General features: G+C 37.9%; 1 protein-coding gene across 1 annotated transcript in view; it reads left to right on the plus strand.

Annotated features, from left to right (window-relative positions):
* The window catches only part of LOC129248825 (roundabout homolog 2), a 136,367-nt gene that overhangs the window by 46,899 nt on the left and 74,747 nt on the right, over positions 1-14,721 (plus strand). Inside the window, exon 3 of the mRNA XM_054888437.1 lies at positions 11,097-11,199. Within this exon, the coding sequence (XP_054744412.1) occupies positions 11,097-11,199 (103 nt within the window). The remainder of the gene's footprint in view (positions 1-11,096; positions 11,200-14,721) is intronic.

Raw genomic sequence — 14,721 nt, forward strand, 5'->3', positions numbered from 1 at the left:
ATCTAATTTCGTTTTATTACAAAAATATTCTATTCCATGCCACCAATTAAAATATTTGTATGCCGATGTAAATTCTCTTTTCCTACCTCTAATGAATCTGCCCAGGGATGAGTATGAATACAGAAATATCTGCCTGACAGTGGGTTAAGTGCATGTCGACTACCTGTTTGAATTCCCTTAGCTGCATCTGCATTAAAGTTTTATTCATATCACTTTACAATTTATATGAAAGCCCTGAATTCAAGAATTCAACCTCAAATCGAATGTCCTACAAAGAGGAATTTCAACTTATTATATTTATAATATTATTTTATATTTTTCTCAAAGTTCTCTCTGTTTTATGTATTTCGAAGTTTTATCTTCTTATTCGCGCTTACCAAAATAAATATTTTCATACGGACTCAAATGGCATCTTCTCTTTATTCAAATATTCCCTCGATCTACGCACACATATTCTAAAAATGCGAAAATGTATATATAGATGTGTGTGCCTGTACATGTGTGTTTATTTGCTGCGGGGTTTATTTGCACAAGTGTTGCTCGTTATATTTGTTATAAATTGAGTTTTGAACAATTTTGTGAATGCGTTCAAGTATAACGAGCGGCAAAGCAGCTGGTGGTTCAATGAAAAGTACTGAACATTTCTGGTAAAGTGTTAGTGTAAGTACGTACGGGTAAATGCATGCATATGTAGGCACATATACGTATGTACATGACCTAATACTACGAAACGCTAAGGTGCTTTATTTGCTTATATTCACATATGTCTGTATATTTTCATTTTGTGCATATGTATTGTACACACATGCATGCACACTTTCTGATTCCATTCGGTAGTTCAATTTCAAATGTGGGGAATACCCACGCACACTAGTAAGTAAATACTCGTACGTGTGTGTTTGACTGACTTGAAAATATGTAGGTTGTCTTCTGAAAAATATATGCAATTTTTCTTCCCAGTTAGGTTGTTTAAGTCAAGCGTTAAATTGTTGCTTGTTATGCGTGAATTCTTATTTGCTTTCACAACTCAAATAAAGTTTTAATTTCTTAAATGAAATGCATAAAGTAACTTAAAAGAGCAATTAGTTTGGGATCAAAAGTATTTTAAAACTCTTGCCATTTATGTGGCGTTTCAAATATCTGATTGTAAATTAATGTAATTTGAAAAAAGTCCGCGGGTTATTTTTTTGCTTTGATGTAATTTAACTTCCTTATTTTTAATAGAAAAAAGAATAAATAATACTTAAATGCAGCAAAGTCCAATCCAAACAGGAATACCCATATAAAAGTCATTGTTGTATGCTAAATGGATCCCGATTCTTGATGCATTATTAAAATCTTGTGTGGGCTTATACAGGTTAAGGATTTATCCTTCTCAACCTGTGACAACATTAATTTTTTTTTTTTAATTTAAAAACTGCCATTGCACATTGCCAAGTGGATATGATAGGTTTATCCAACCCTCTATCACGAAATAGCTAACCCAATGTCCAACTGTTTAGCAAGTGAAACACTATTTTGATACCCTGAAATCCTTTTACAGTCCTTTACCACGATGTACTTATTTCTTTAAACCACTTGCATTTCTTAGTTACTATTTATATTGGTTAGTCAAAGGGCACTTGAAGATATCTAGTTGTGTTTTATTTGTATGCCATTGACGATCACTCAGAGAGATAATGAAAAGCATTTGAACTCAAATTTGCGGCTATGACACCGCGACTTATACGAGGGAACTATTTTAACTGCATGCTTAAAAAGGACCGAATGTGCTTTAGTCATGACAGCTTTGATCTTCTCAGAAGGTTCCTGCTTCGTACTCATCAAGAAGGCCTTCGGTTCTGGCCAATTCATGAGCCTTCTCGTTATCTGCCGTTATAGACAGTTACCTAAACCTTTGGGATATGCTTTGATCCGGCAGTCCAAATCTGCGTCGACCTGTAATTATTACCTATTCTGCGTTTCGTCTTTGATGATGCCCTTGAAAGTTCTGCATGGCTATGTAAAGAGAAGTATGTCTTTTGTTTTATTTAGAAATCGTTTCCAAAACTCCAATTTCCCCCATAATTTTCAAGCACTTCGCTTTTAAAATCAACAACAACAAACTTAACTAACTATTTAGGCGGAAGAAAACATTTAGATAAATATTCATCAAGAGGAGTATACCTGATCTTTGGACTGTTAGTAATTTGGGTACTAAAAACAACTTAATCTTTCAGAGAATTTAAGAGGGTTCTAAAAGTAAGTGACCTGCAATCGAGATGCAACATATCTCTAGGCGGTTAGGCCACACCCTAAAGTCCAATAAATGTTTAGCCACCCTAATGTTAACTGCGCCTACCGTTCCGACTGTTGCAAGCCACCGGTTTCAGTCGCTGCAACGTTAAGGTCGTTAACCTTGGCATTTCCCCGCCGAACAGTTCAAACGTTTACCGTGTTAAACGCTGTTCGGCGAGGTTACTTTCGCCTTAATTTTAAATTTCATTTTCACTGAGATTTTTCTAACCCAAGGATCAGGACGTGTCAGCCGACAAAGGTAATTATAATTCCATACCATCTTGTATTGTATACCATTAATACATACATAACTCCGTGTTCTTATATATTGTATGATCTTGCTACATTCATATCTACATACATCCAAGTATTAATAAATAATAATAAATGATAATAACTCGATATTGACACGCCTCTTTATTTTTCTTTTTCTTTAAAATATATCATCGGAGCGACCGTGGAGGTCCCACATTTTTAAACCTCTCACCTGCGTCGCCCTCCGATGATAACACTAGGTCACACAGTTCCTTTGCAATATCTTATCCCTCGTCTTTATTTTACCCACATCTTATAGTTGTCAGTATCTTATAAGTAATAATATAAGCCCCCTCGGCTCCTTCTCCAAAAAGTAGAGTCTGCACAGGCTAGAACGCAGTTAATTGCCACAGAAGAGACAACTAGTGAGCACTCTTTGGTATGGCAATCCTGAAGAAAGCGTTATACCTCAGTATAGTGCATTTAAAGTGAAAACTCCCTTTGTGAGCTCAATAATTAGAAACAACCCTTTAAATCCGCTAAAGTCACAGAAAAAAGCGTTAATCCTATATTCGCTTGCGACTTGTTGGACACTTGGTTGTCTACTATTCCGTCTTTCCTATTTCACATTGCTTAGTTGGATGTAGTGATAAGGGTTCCTTCTCTATTTGAGCCTTATTATACTCCAATGGAACTTGCAGACACTGTGGGAAGGAAGATAATACGGCCAAACATCGTATCTACTACTGCTGCATGAGAGAGACAAACACCTGGGTAAACATTTGTAGCCCGAGAAGGCAATAAAACTCAATAAAATAGACAAATACTAAAAATTATTGAAGAAGCTGGGCTCCCAGAAATAGATCTTTCAGGTCGCAAAACAAAATCCCTTCACAATAATAAAAATATAGCCTTATTATTAAAAATGCGGCTTAAGATATTTAGAACTCCAACTCTGAGAACTCAATATGAAGTACATCCTCGGAGTGACTCAAACGTCGCACATGTATTCCATTTTCACAGAGTACCCTGATTATGATCGTGGTCGTTTCGTGCCTCTTATCTTTCATCCTGGTCAATATGTAGACATCCTATGTAGTCCTTTGCACGTGGCATCTAACATAAAACGAGAAATCAACTCCCTCTTTTCCTAGAGTAATCAACTGAAGCGATATCCCACCCTGCAATCTAAGTAACTGAATAATATTTACTACGTATAAGTAAAGCATCGCCGAGGTAAATTTAAAATATTGGTAGTCGAAAAAGTTTTTTCGCTTTTTTTCAATAGATGTCGTTGGAGTCATCTATCTCCAGTGCTACCAATCACATTGTGTCATATCATATGGTGTTAGAAAGGTGACATTTTAAGCTTCATTTAACCAAAAAAAATTAAATTCGGAGAAGTTAAAAAAAAGTTATAGCTGTTCAAAAATGAGTGAAAATAATGAAGAAATTCGCTGTATTTTGAAATTTTTGTATAAAAAAGGGAAGAATTCTACGCAAGCCACCAATGAAATTTGTGAAGTTTACGAAGACGATGCTGTATCAGTTCGTGTAGCACAACAATGGTTCGCTCGCTTCGGTCGACCTATCGTTGAAAAAGTCGATGAAATTATGGAAAAGATTGACCAGGACCGTCACATAAGCTGCCATGACATCGCCAAGGCACTAAACATTCATCATCAAACGGTTTTGAACCATTTAACAAATGCTGGTTACAAAAAGAAGCTCGATGTTTGGGTACCACATGAATTGTTTGTGAAAAATTTAATGGACCGAATTAACATCTGCGATTCTTTGCTGAAACGAAATGAAATCGAACCATTTCTGAAGCGAATGGTAACAAGAGACGAAAATTGGATCAAATAAGACAGTAATGTGCGAAAAAGATCATGGTGCAAGGGTTGTGAAGCTCAACAAATGGTCGCAAAGCCAGGATTGACGCCTCGAAAGGTTATGCTGTGTGTTTGGTGGGATTGGAAGGAATCATCCACTATGAGCTGCTTCAGCCTGCTCGAACGATTGATTCTACACTTTACTGTCAACAACTGATGAGATTGAAGCAAGCAATCGAAAAAAAACGGCCAGAACTGATCAGCAGAAAGGGCGTCGACTTCCATTAAGACAACGCTAGGCCACACATATCTTTGATGACTCGGCAAAAACTGGGAGAGCTTGGCTGGGAAGTTTTGATGCATCCACCATATAGCCCTGACCTTGCACCATCGGACTACCATTTGTTTCGGTCAATGCAGAACTACCTTAATGGAGTAAAGTTTGCTTCAAGAGAAGCCTGTGAAAATTACTTGCCGCAGTTTTTCGCCAAGAAACCACAAACGTTTTGCACTGATGGAATAATGTCTCTAGAAGAAAAATGGTAAAAGGTGGTCCACCAAAATGGTACATATTTGGTTTAATAAAGTTCATTATAAATATAAAAAAATGAGTTGAAGTTTGATTAGAAATACGAAAAGACTTTTTCGGCTACCCAATATTTAGTAAAACTAACGCATATGTACTCAAAAATAATTCTGCATCTTGTTGCAATAGCAATGCAAATGTCATAGTAAGAAATTACTCCCAGCGCGTGAGCGAAGCGCCTACTCGTACGATTTAACTTTGCCTTACGCTATGGTGGTTTCCAGAGCGTATTTAGTGTTGTGAAGAATTACGTTAACCTTTGCTGATTGAATGTAGTTGATTTCATATGTAAAACTGAAAGGGATTTCAGTCCGAGTTTGAAGGTGGCCACAAATTTTTAGAAAGCTTTTGGTGGATCCACATATTCTCTTTGAACAGCCATGAGGTCCATTCAGGGCTTAAAAACTATATCACTACTTTACTATCAGCCAGAAAAGAATGCTCGAAAAAATGTGTCGCTTTACCAGAGTTTAAGACTTAACGCCAAAGCCTTAGGCCTCCCTAAATGTTTTTTAGACTTAACTCGACTATATTTTATGATTTTTTTAGTGGAGAAAAACCAACTTGTATTATTACAGTTTTTAACCAACAAACCAATATACATTTCCAAGGTCTGAAGCTGCACTCAAGCATGGGCAGCAGCATAATTTTCGTAGTTATTTTGCGGTGTCATAATTTTAAACGTTATATCTGTGAGAGAGAACTGATTAGAAAGTGGTAAAATAACGAAATTGTTTAATCAAAAAGCAAAAGTTAAGTTAAGTTATTATAAACATGAAATAAAACGTCATAAAAAATGTTGTTCGGAAATAAAAAAAAATGTCAAGAAACTATAAAAATGATTCACCTCAACAACAGATAGTCGAATTCACTGAAAACGAGTAGGATCACCCAGATATGCGCCAAATTCTGTACCCACTGAAACATGGTTCCATTGTTCCTTCCACTTCGTAGCTACTAATTAAGAAATCTATATATTTTCCTTTATGTAGAATTAATATTATTTGCGACCTCTTTTCTTTAAATATCTAACTTCTTCACACTAAATGAATTGCTTTGATTTTCTTCTTGCCTAAATTTAGTAAATGTTGACCCTATTTGCTGTTGGCTGCATGTATTGCTAAAACATTTTTTGTTAAATTTTTCATTTTTATAGTAAAATCTATTCTTGAAATTACCCAATTTATTTCAAGTGAACACTCATCAATTTACTCGATACATTTAACCTAAAAAGGGGCTTGTAAAGACATACACGCGACACAAATCGAACCAATTTCTAGCTCCTGCCCTACTTATGCACCATCAACCCACACACTTGCTTACACATTACACCCAGTTCGTTCCCTCACTTATCACGTCTGACATCCCTCATCAATTCGTATGACGCATAACTTTGCTAAATTGCATCTCATCATAACCTGGTTATGATTTATTACTGCAATTACTTACCTACTCAAAATTTCTAACATCCTTGAAAATATCTATTTACCTGTATATGAGGTGATAAAAACAACAAAAAATTGTTAGCGTCAATCTGAAATCCTTTCCAATTTATCAAAATACAAAAACAACCGAATGCCTTATGGGTGTAGTTGTGTGCGTAATCTGTTAAAAATTCACATCACTCATGGAGCAACCATGCGCCACCAACACAGCCATACAAATCACAGGAAGGGTATGTAGAAGGAGCAAGGAAAATTGGAAGTAAGCTTATGGAAAAGTGAAAGTGCAAGTGAAAGTGTGGGCGTTCCAATTTACATATTTTCCTGATTTTCCGTGTATAAATAATGCAAATTGTTTAACGTTTCAGAAATTGAAAAATGGTACAACATTCGAAGTTGATTTGTAATAATATCTTGTGGGATTGCGTTTGAATTTTTCGTTTATAATGTGATTGAGTGATGATAAATAAGCATACACATACTAACTAGTTAGAGTTGGGGTGTATGGGTTGTTCCATTAAGAAACGAACTTAAACTCGTGGAGTAAATCCTTCATTGTAATGTCACCGTAAGAAGAACACAGGGTTCTTTTAAGGCAACTTTTCATTTAGCATCCTAGCATGCACAATTCGATAAGGCTAGAAGAGATCCGACTTTATATATTTATTTAGTATTTTGGGCTTAGAAAGATGCTATTGTTATTCGGCCGCCGGAGCCAACCCAACGTGACTACCATGCGGAAGTGCATCAGTTCGAATCTCCGTGCATGTTACTCCAAATGATAGAAAAAGTGGTTTCTTATAGCTCTCACCTCTCGGCGAGCTCTGGCAAACATCGGAGTGTATTTGTGCTGAAATAATATTTGTTATATACAGAGCAATTGGTACTATTTCAAAATTTATTAGTTTAAAATATTCCTTAACTTCTCCTACACCCATTCAAAGAGGTTCCGAGGTAGGCTGATATTTCAAGTCAGCCCACCAATTCTCAATAGGATTTAGAGCCAGACTTTACACAGGAAAATTCATCAGCTAAAATTATTAAATATTCAAGCAATCTTTTCACGATTTTGGCAGAGTGTTTTGGATTGGAAACGTAATTTTTTGAAGATATGTTCCCGTATCTTGTACTACTTCCAGAATGTTCCTAATCAAGATACATAAATAATCCTGTTTGCGCCTAGTTTCATCGATTCTAACTATGGATAAGATCCCATAAGTTGTTATACATCCCATAACAACAATGACCCGCCGCCTTACAGGAGAGTTTTTTGAACTTGCGATTGGTTTGTGGGATTGCGTCCTTTCGCTCAAACCCTTGCACGTTTATCCGCCTGTATCCGATTTATTTTCATCTCTTCAGACCACCTTTAAATTTATGATCAACGAAAAATAACACACAAAATTCGTATGTCTTGAGTGAATTTTTTTACTTACCGCTTTCCAATTTTCTGCAGTCTACGAGTCTTATTTCAACATGAAACCTATGCCTTCCTTAAGATTTTTCGGTGACTGTCTTAACTTCCTTTTTTTGGCAAAAGCTTTTAATCCAACCTTCTTAGGACCATTTGCACTGTGCAGTAATTCATAGGCTGAGTAACAAATGGAACAGCCTCCTTTGTGCTCTTCATATAGGTCCAGGAAGAGGTGGCCTAAACTTCTTGATTTTGTTTGGCTATATTTGGCATAAAAACTTGCACAAAAGGGAAAAGAGAAACAAATACTCAGAGTGCTTAGTCACGGGATATGCGAACTTTCAATGGCAGCGCCTTTCTTTGTGGAGAGGGTCGTTCTTAGGGCTATTCGTCTTTGGTAGTTCATACGCCATATAATTAATCATGCATCACTAGGCGTCTATCTCTATACCTATGTCCAACATCCCTTTGAGGAATACGATTGCTAAAGAATGAAGAAAAGAAAACGTTTATAAGACAGGTTTATTAGACTTTGCTTTCTGAGTATTTAGCCGAGCTCCTCCTCCTATTTATAGCGTGCGTTTTGGTGCTGTTTCACAAATGGAGGGTCATACAGTCTCAAACCGACTCCGAATGGCAGATCTTTTTTATGCATATTCATGTAGAAATACACTCGGAGGTTTGTCATTGCCTGCCGAGGGACGACCGCTATTAGAAAAAACTTTTTCTTTATTTTGGTATTGCACCGAGATTCGAACCTACGTTCTCTCTTCTCAATTCTGAATGGTAGTCACGCACCAAGCCATTCGGCTACGGTGGCCGTTTACAAAATTAGTTACGATTAGACACACTTAGACCTTTCGCAGGTAAATAGGAGGAGTTCAGTTTTATTGGAGTTGACGCTTCGCCAATTTGCTTTTGACCAGTTTTCAACCATGTTTAGTAAATCTGGCATGACTTCTCTAAGTGTATTGGGAAATTTCCCTCTTACTACCATTGCAACATCGTCCGCATATGCTACGACGTGCTATCCTCTCTCCTCTAGGCTCTTTAGCAAGGAGTTGAATGCCAGCACCCATTGGAGAGGGGACAGCACACCGCCTTGAGGTGTTTCTCTGCTAACTTTTTTCTTGATCTCTGAGGCCCCTAGGGTTGCGATCACAAATCTGCTCAAGAGCATGTTTTTGATGAACTCAACCAGAGCGCCAGAGATCTCGAAACCCGTCAGTGCCTTTATTATGGTATCCGGTAGGATGTTGTTGAACGCGCCCTCGATATCAAGAAAGGCTACCAGTGTGAATTCTTTATTATAAATTGACGTCTCGATATCTGTAACAAGTGAGTTAAGTGCTGTTTCAGTAGATTTCCCTTTACAGTACGCATGTTGTGAGATACTAAGCTTACTAGGGCTGATGTTAGCCTTAATATGCTCTTCTATTATTCTTTCTAATGTTTTTAGCAAAAAGGAGGATAGGCTAATTGGCCTGAAATCCTTAGGTGTTGTGTGTGAACATTTTCCCGCTTTAGGAATAAAGACAACTTTTACCTCTTTCCATACTGATGGGACACTTTTAAGTTTCAGAGCAGCCTTGAATAAAGCCGTTATCCACTCTATAATGTAATTGGGTGAATGTTGTATCTGGGCCGGGAATAATCCATGTGGACCCAGTGATTTACCATTGGTTTAAATGTGTTCACTGCCCAGGTTATCCTGGATTCAGTGATTATTTCTTCAATGTCAGAGTTAGGTCTTTCTGTACTATTGTTGATTAATATGTTAGATGATTCGTTGCTGGGAAAGGGTGTGTCCACTAGCAACTTCAGAGTTTCGTCACTCGAAATAGTCCAACTCTTATCCGGTTTTTGGAGGTATCCGGAGGTATAGTGTGTTTTTTGAAAGGATTTTACGTAGTCTAGAAGCCCCTGTGGTTCCTCCGATTTCTCCACAGAACGTTCTCCAACCAGACCTTTTCGCTTTCCTAACTTCTTTTTTGTAAATTTTTAGCTTACTGTAATAGCAGTCCCAGTCTTTACTCTCTCGTGTCGCTTTCGCTCTATTAAACTGTCTTTTGCTGTCATTTCTTAATGTAGTCGGGTCTTCTGACCACCAGGGCGGCTTTCTCTTCCAGCAACTATAGCTTTAAATGTATAGTTCATACTGAAAAATAGGCTTGGTACTAAATGAATGGTACTATGAATTGTACTAAAATTTGTTTTTAGCATAAAAACCGAAATATTTACTAAACCTTAAAGTGTTTATTATTTATGTATACCACAATAACATTTCGTACCAAAACTTAAGCCTTGTACTTAAATGAATAAGTTTTTCTGAAACTTGGTATTTTTTTAAATTTGGAATTTTAATTAAAATGTATTGTATTTTATATTTTCCTCTCTAATGGTTTTGGAAATATTCACGTAATAAAAAAAAAATAAATAATTGGCGCCTACACTTCTGTTAGGTATTTGGCCGAGCTCCTCCTCTATTTGTGTTGTGCGTCTTGATGGTGTTCCACAAATGGTGGGACCTACAGTTTCAAGCCGACTCCGAACGGCAGATATTTTTATGAGGAGCTTTTTCATGGCAGAAATACTGTCGGAGGTTTGCCATTGCCTGCCGAGGGGCGACCGCTATAAGAAAAATGTTTTTATTAATTTTGCTTTCACCGAGATTCAAACCAACGACCTCTCTGTGAATTCCGAATGGTAATCACGCACCAACTCATTCGGCTACGGCGGCGGCGTCACGTAATAAGCAGTAATAATAACACCTAAAATTTAGTACTACTTTAAAATGAGGCTGTACTAAGAATTGCATTTATTCAAGTTATCACATTTTATTGCAAAATATACAGTTTTTGTTAAAATTAAAGTTCCTACATATTTAGTACTAAAGTACTAATAAACGCTTCTTGTACTAAAAGTTGGAACACGTAAAATTTTACCCCTCTTCATGATGCACGAACTTGTTGATCGCTTTCTGAAACTAGATTCTAGAAGTTTTTCAAGCAGTATTTGGGAAGCAAACCCAGCAAAAATAAAGAAAAGGTATACTCGTATTCCATATTTATTCTTCTCTTAGATGGTATTTCTTTATAGGAATTTAATTTGCATTTCGTTAATAAAAACTGAGTAAGCGCATATTTAGCTAACAAAAAACGAGCTTTTTGCTGCATGCACTTTACCTGTATCCAAAACTTCAATTTTTCCGTTTTTTGTCCTTTTATACTTCTCTCAAACTGATAAAAATAAACGTAATTCATTTTTCTTTCTCCTTTTACTTTCAGGTTGTAAACTCGCGCCGCGAAACTGATGCTGGCGTCTATTGGTGTGAGGCGAAAAATGAGCTGGGTGTGGCGAGAAGTCGAAATGCGACGTTGCAGGTTGCTGGTGAGTTTGCAAGAAAATATCCATAAGCAAATTTTATATTTGAACACACACAGACATACGTGTATACACCACACAAAAGCGCAAATACTTAAATGCATATGGCGCTACTTAGAAGCACGGGATAGGGTTAAAGTACGAAAAAAAAAACAACAACAAGTTTCGAAAATAAAATTAAAGACAACCAGCGTTCAACTCAACCATGTCAACGACGAGCCACGCGGGACTGAAAATTCAAACACATGCAATATTTGCACGTTCTCATGGATATGTGTACACCTACATGTGTGTGCGTGTATGCCTATGTTACCGCTCTGCGAGTGTAGTACTAAGCACACGATCTCAGCGAGTTTTATCTGCGTTGTCATCGCCCAAGTGCCGCTGTTCCTCTTCGCCGTTTTCGTTGCGCTCCTCCCTTTCGATTTGCGCTGCTGCGCTGGGCTTCTGTCAGCCAGCCAACTCAAATAACCCTCATTTCTTCAACATCCTTGCAAATGTTTTCGACTTTCGATTTTCCTGCGCTGCCTTGGGCTACATTAAATGTATGCAAAGTTGCTTGGTTGAGTTAAAAAATTTGCTTTCCGCACGACCAGGTGCACGCCCCACCTTTGCGTCACTCCATTTTACGCGTGCCCTCCTTTCCTCTTCGATTCTATGTGTAGCCAGTTTTTCACATGAGCGGCCGCATGCTTGGGCTTTCACAATGAAGAGGATAGACACGCGAAGATACTCGCACATGAAATGATACTGGCACAAAGTTGCTGCCCTTTGCGGCAAGCACACTGCCGGCGGTGACTCCATATGGTGCGGTGCTTGTGCACCCAATACGCCAGCGTCTTTACCTTATTGAATAGCTGGTGTAGCTAATTTCTAGCAATATTTTTTACTCCTTTTATGCTGGGTTATATATTTCTCCCTTTTTAGTGCGAAATTTGGTTTTTTTATTACCACTTGGAGTGCTTGTATATGTATGTGTGTGCGCCTGGGTGTGTACCTATTTCAATTTCTTATTTCTTTTGCAAATAGCTTGGAGGGTATTTTTCAATATTTGCATGAAAATCACGAAAAGCACGTCGATTCTGGGTTGTCAGTTTTAGTAATCGAAGCAACTGCTCCGACAAGCAGCCAGCGCAAGACACACGACTACATTGAAAAGCATAAACCGTTAGCTTTTCTAAAATATGCACACCTACGAAAGATGGGTGCACGTTGCATGCTTGTAAAATTTTTGCTCATCTCAGCTGTGCAAACGTTTTTCGAATTATTAAATTTTTGACTCCTTTCACTTCTTTGCGCTTTGTTGTTTTTTTATTTTGCTTCGCCAATCTATGTGCCTTCAAATCAAATCCTATCCTTCACTCAATCTCTTCTCTTCCCTTCCTCCTACTCATTTACACTTTTATTTGTTTGTGTTTTTTTTTCGAAAGAAAAAGGTTAATTCTAGCTGCCAGGAATTGTTGCACGTACTTTGTAGAAAGAAGAATAACTGCTTTTGCTGCTGACTGGCATGGCGGCACCTATTTTACGTCAACTCAAGTTCCGATACAAGTTTTGCATATTTTATAGGAGCACATATTTTATTAGTAGAATAGCTCTTTCGGAGCTCCTTTCTAAAATGCTTGCGTTGGTGTGCTTGCCGCTTATGCCAGGTTCTGGTTGCCACCGCCAGGCACAGACTTTGTATCTCTGCATACCTGAACTTACGTACGAGCGAGTGTATGGCTGCTACATTGTCATGCAGCGCCTTCCTCGTTATTGGTAATGATATTCATGTAACTTAAGTCAACTTAAATCGATAAAAAGTATAAAAATCATTCTGCTTCTGCCTTTGCTTTTACCAGCCAGCAAAATGGTTATGCAAATATTGTCGTTGAATTTTTACATAGTAACACATTTTCAGGGTAAGAGTGAACTGGGTTAAGTGTATGCCATAAAATGAAAACACGAGTACTTAGCTCGCATAATTGGAAGTATGAGCACTACTAAGTATCAAAGGTAAGAAATAAAGTGAGGGCACAGCGAAACTATTTTGTTGAAACCCAAATGAGCGCATTCTAATGAATGCCAGCCAGTGATGCCAACCACCAAGCAAGGAATACCATAAAAATCTCCGAGTGCATTTTCGTGATGAAAAACTTCTTATGGAAAGCGTGTCTTTTCAGTAGTTACTATTGGGAGTACTTAGCAGTCACTAGATTTTTATAATTTATAAAAGTGGTCTAGTACGTTTCCTAGTATTTAAGGTTGCTAGTTCAGAATATTCCAATACGTAGTTTTCGGTACTATCATTGCTATCGTTTAGATCTAGAAAATACAAGCTCTCGCAGCTTGCCTTCCAGGCACACAATACTACAGATATGCTATGCGCTTAAAGAAAATTAGACTCGACAGATGCAAGCAGCTTCTTCGGTGGCACGCGTTCAACGGCCATGAAAATATTCCTTTCACAGATAAGAAAAATTTCACTGTTAAAGCAATTTTAAATAAGCAAAACGTCAAAATCTTTGCTAAAGTTTTTAAAGACGCAAAAAATGTTGCTCCAAGGGTTCAGCGTAATGGTATGGTGGGGAGTGTCTTGTGCGTGTCTTCATTTCCGCGAGATCTCTTAGAAGGCAAGGAGGATGTATTAGATAGCGTGGTGAAACAGTTGAGCAGTACTCTCTTCAATGGGGAGCGTTGGATCTTCCAGCAAGATTCCACTCTAGCCCATAAGGCAAAAACCATCCAGCAGTGGCTGAAGAACAATATTTCTGGGTTCATAGCCGCAGAAGATTGGCCGTCTGGAAGTCCAGATCTGCATCTGATCTGAATACATTCGACTACAGTTTGTGGTCAGAGTTGGAAATTATGGTCTGTTGAAGACCCCACAGAAATTTGGAGAATCTCAAACAATCTTTCAATATCCATGGAAACCATGCAACATGGCCTTTTGAAGGCTTGTGTAAAAGCAAATGGAGAAAATTTCGAATAAAAATTTAATTTTTTTTCTTTAATATTTGCATGATTAAATAAAACTAACTTCATTAAAAAAATATATTATAATTTCATATATATGTATATATAACGGACTTAAGTCCGCAGTCCGTAGGCGCTCGCGGCTTCGTTGTTCTTTAACCGCATTATCGCTATTCTCACCTCGTCATGGTCGGGTAGCGGAACGACAATTCCGTAGTCAACGATTGGGGTATCGGGATCTTCACATTATCTGCGACATGCGCAGCTGTCACTATTTAAGAAGTTCGAGAAGTCCATAACTTAAGATTGCCCTGGATGTCAGTCACCAGAGCGCCGTCTTTGTTCTTACAGGAAAACGCCCCGGTCTTAAAACCTTCTGTAAGCCGCCGAACTTTCTGATAGAATTTTCGAGCGTTGTTCCTGTTGGCCAGCATCTCAAGCTCCTCGCACTCACGTATTTCGGCCTCTCATTTCTTCTGTCGAATAATACGTCTCTCTTCATTTTTTAGCTCTCTGTAGCGATCCCACATGGCTCGCGTTGCGCCCGATCACAGCGTGGCTCTATAGGCA

This window comes from Anastrepha obliqua, chromosome 5, assembly GCF_027943255.1.
Source record: "Anastrepha obliqua isolate idAnaObli1 chromosome 5, idAnaObli1_1.0, whole genome shotgun sequence".
NCBI lineage: Eukaryota > Metazoa > Arthropoda > Insecta > Diptera > Tephritidae > Anastrepha > Anastrepha obliqua.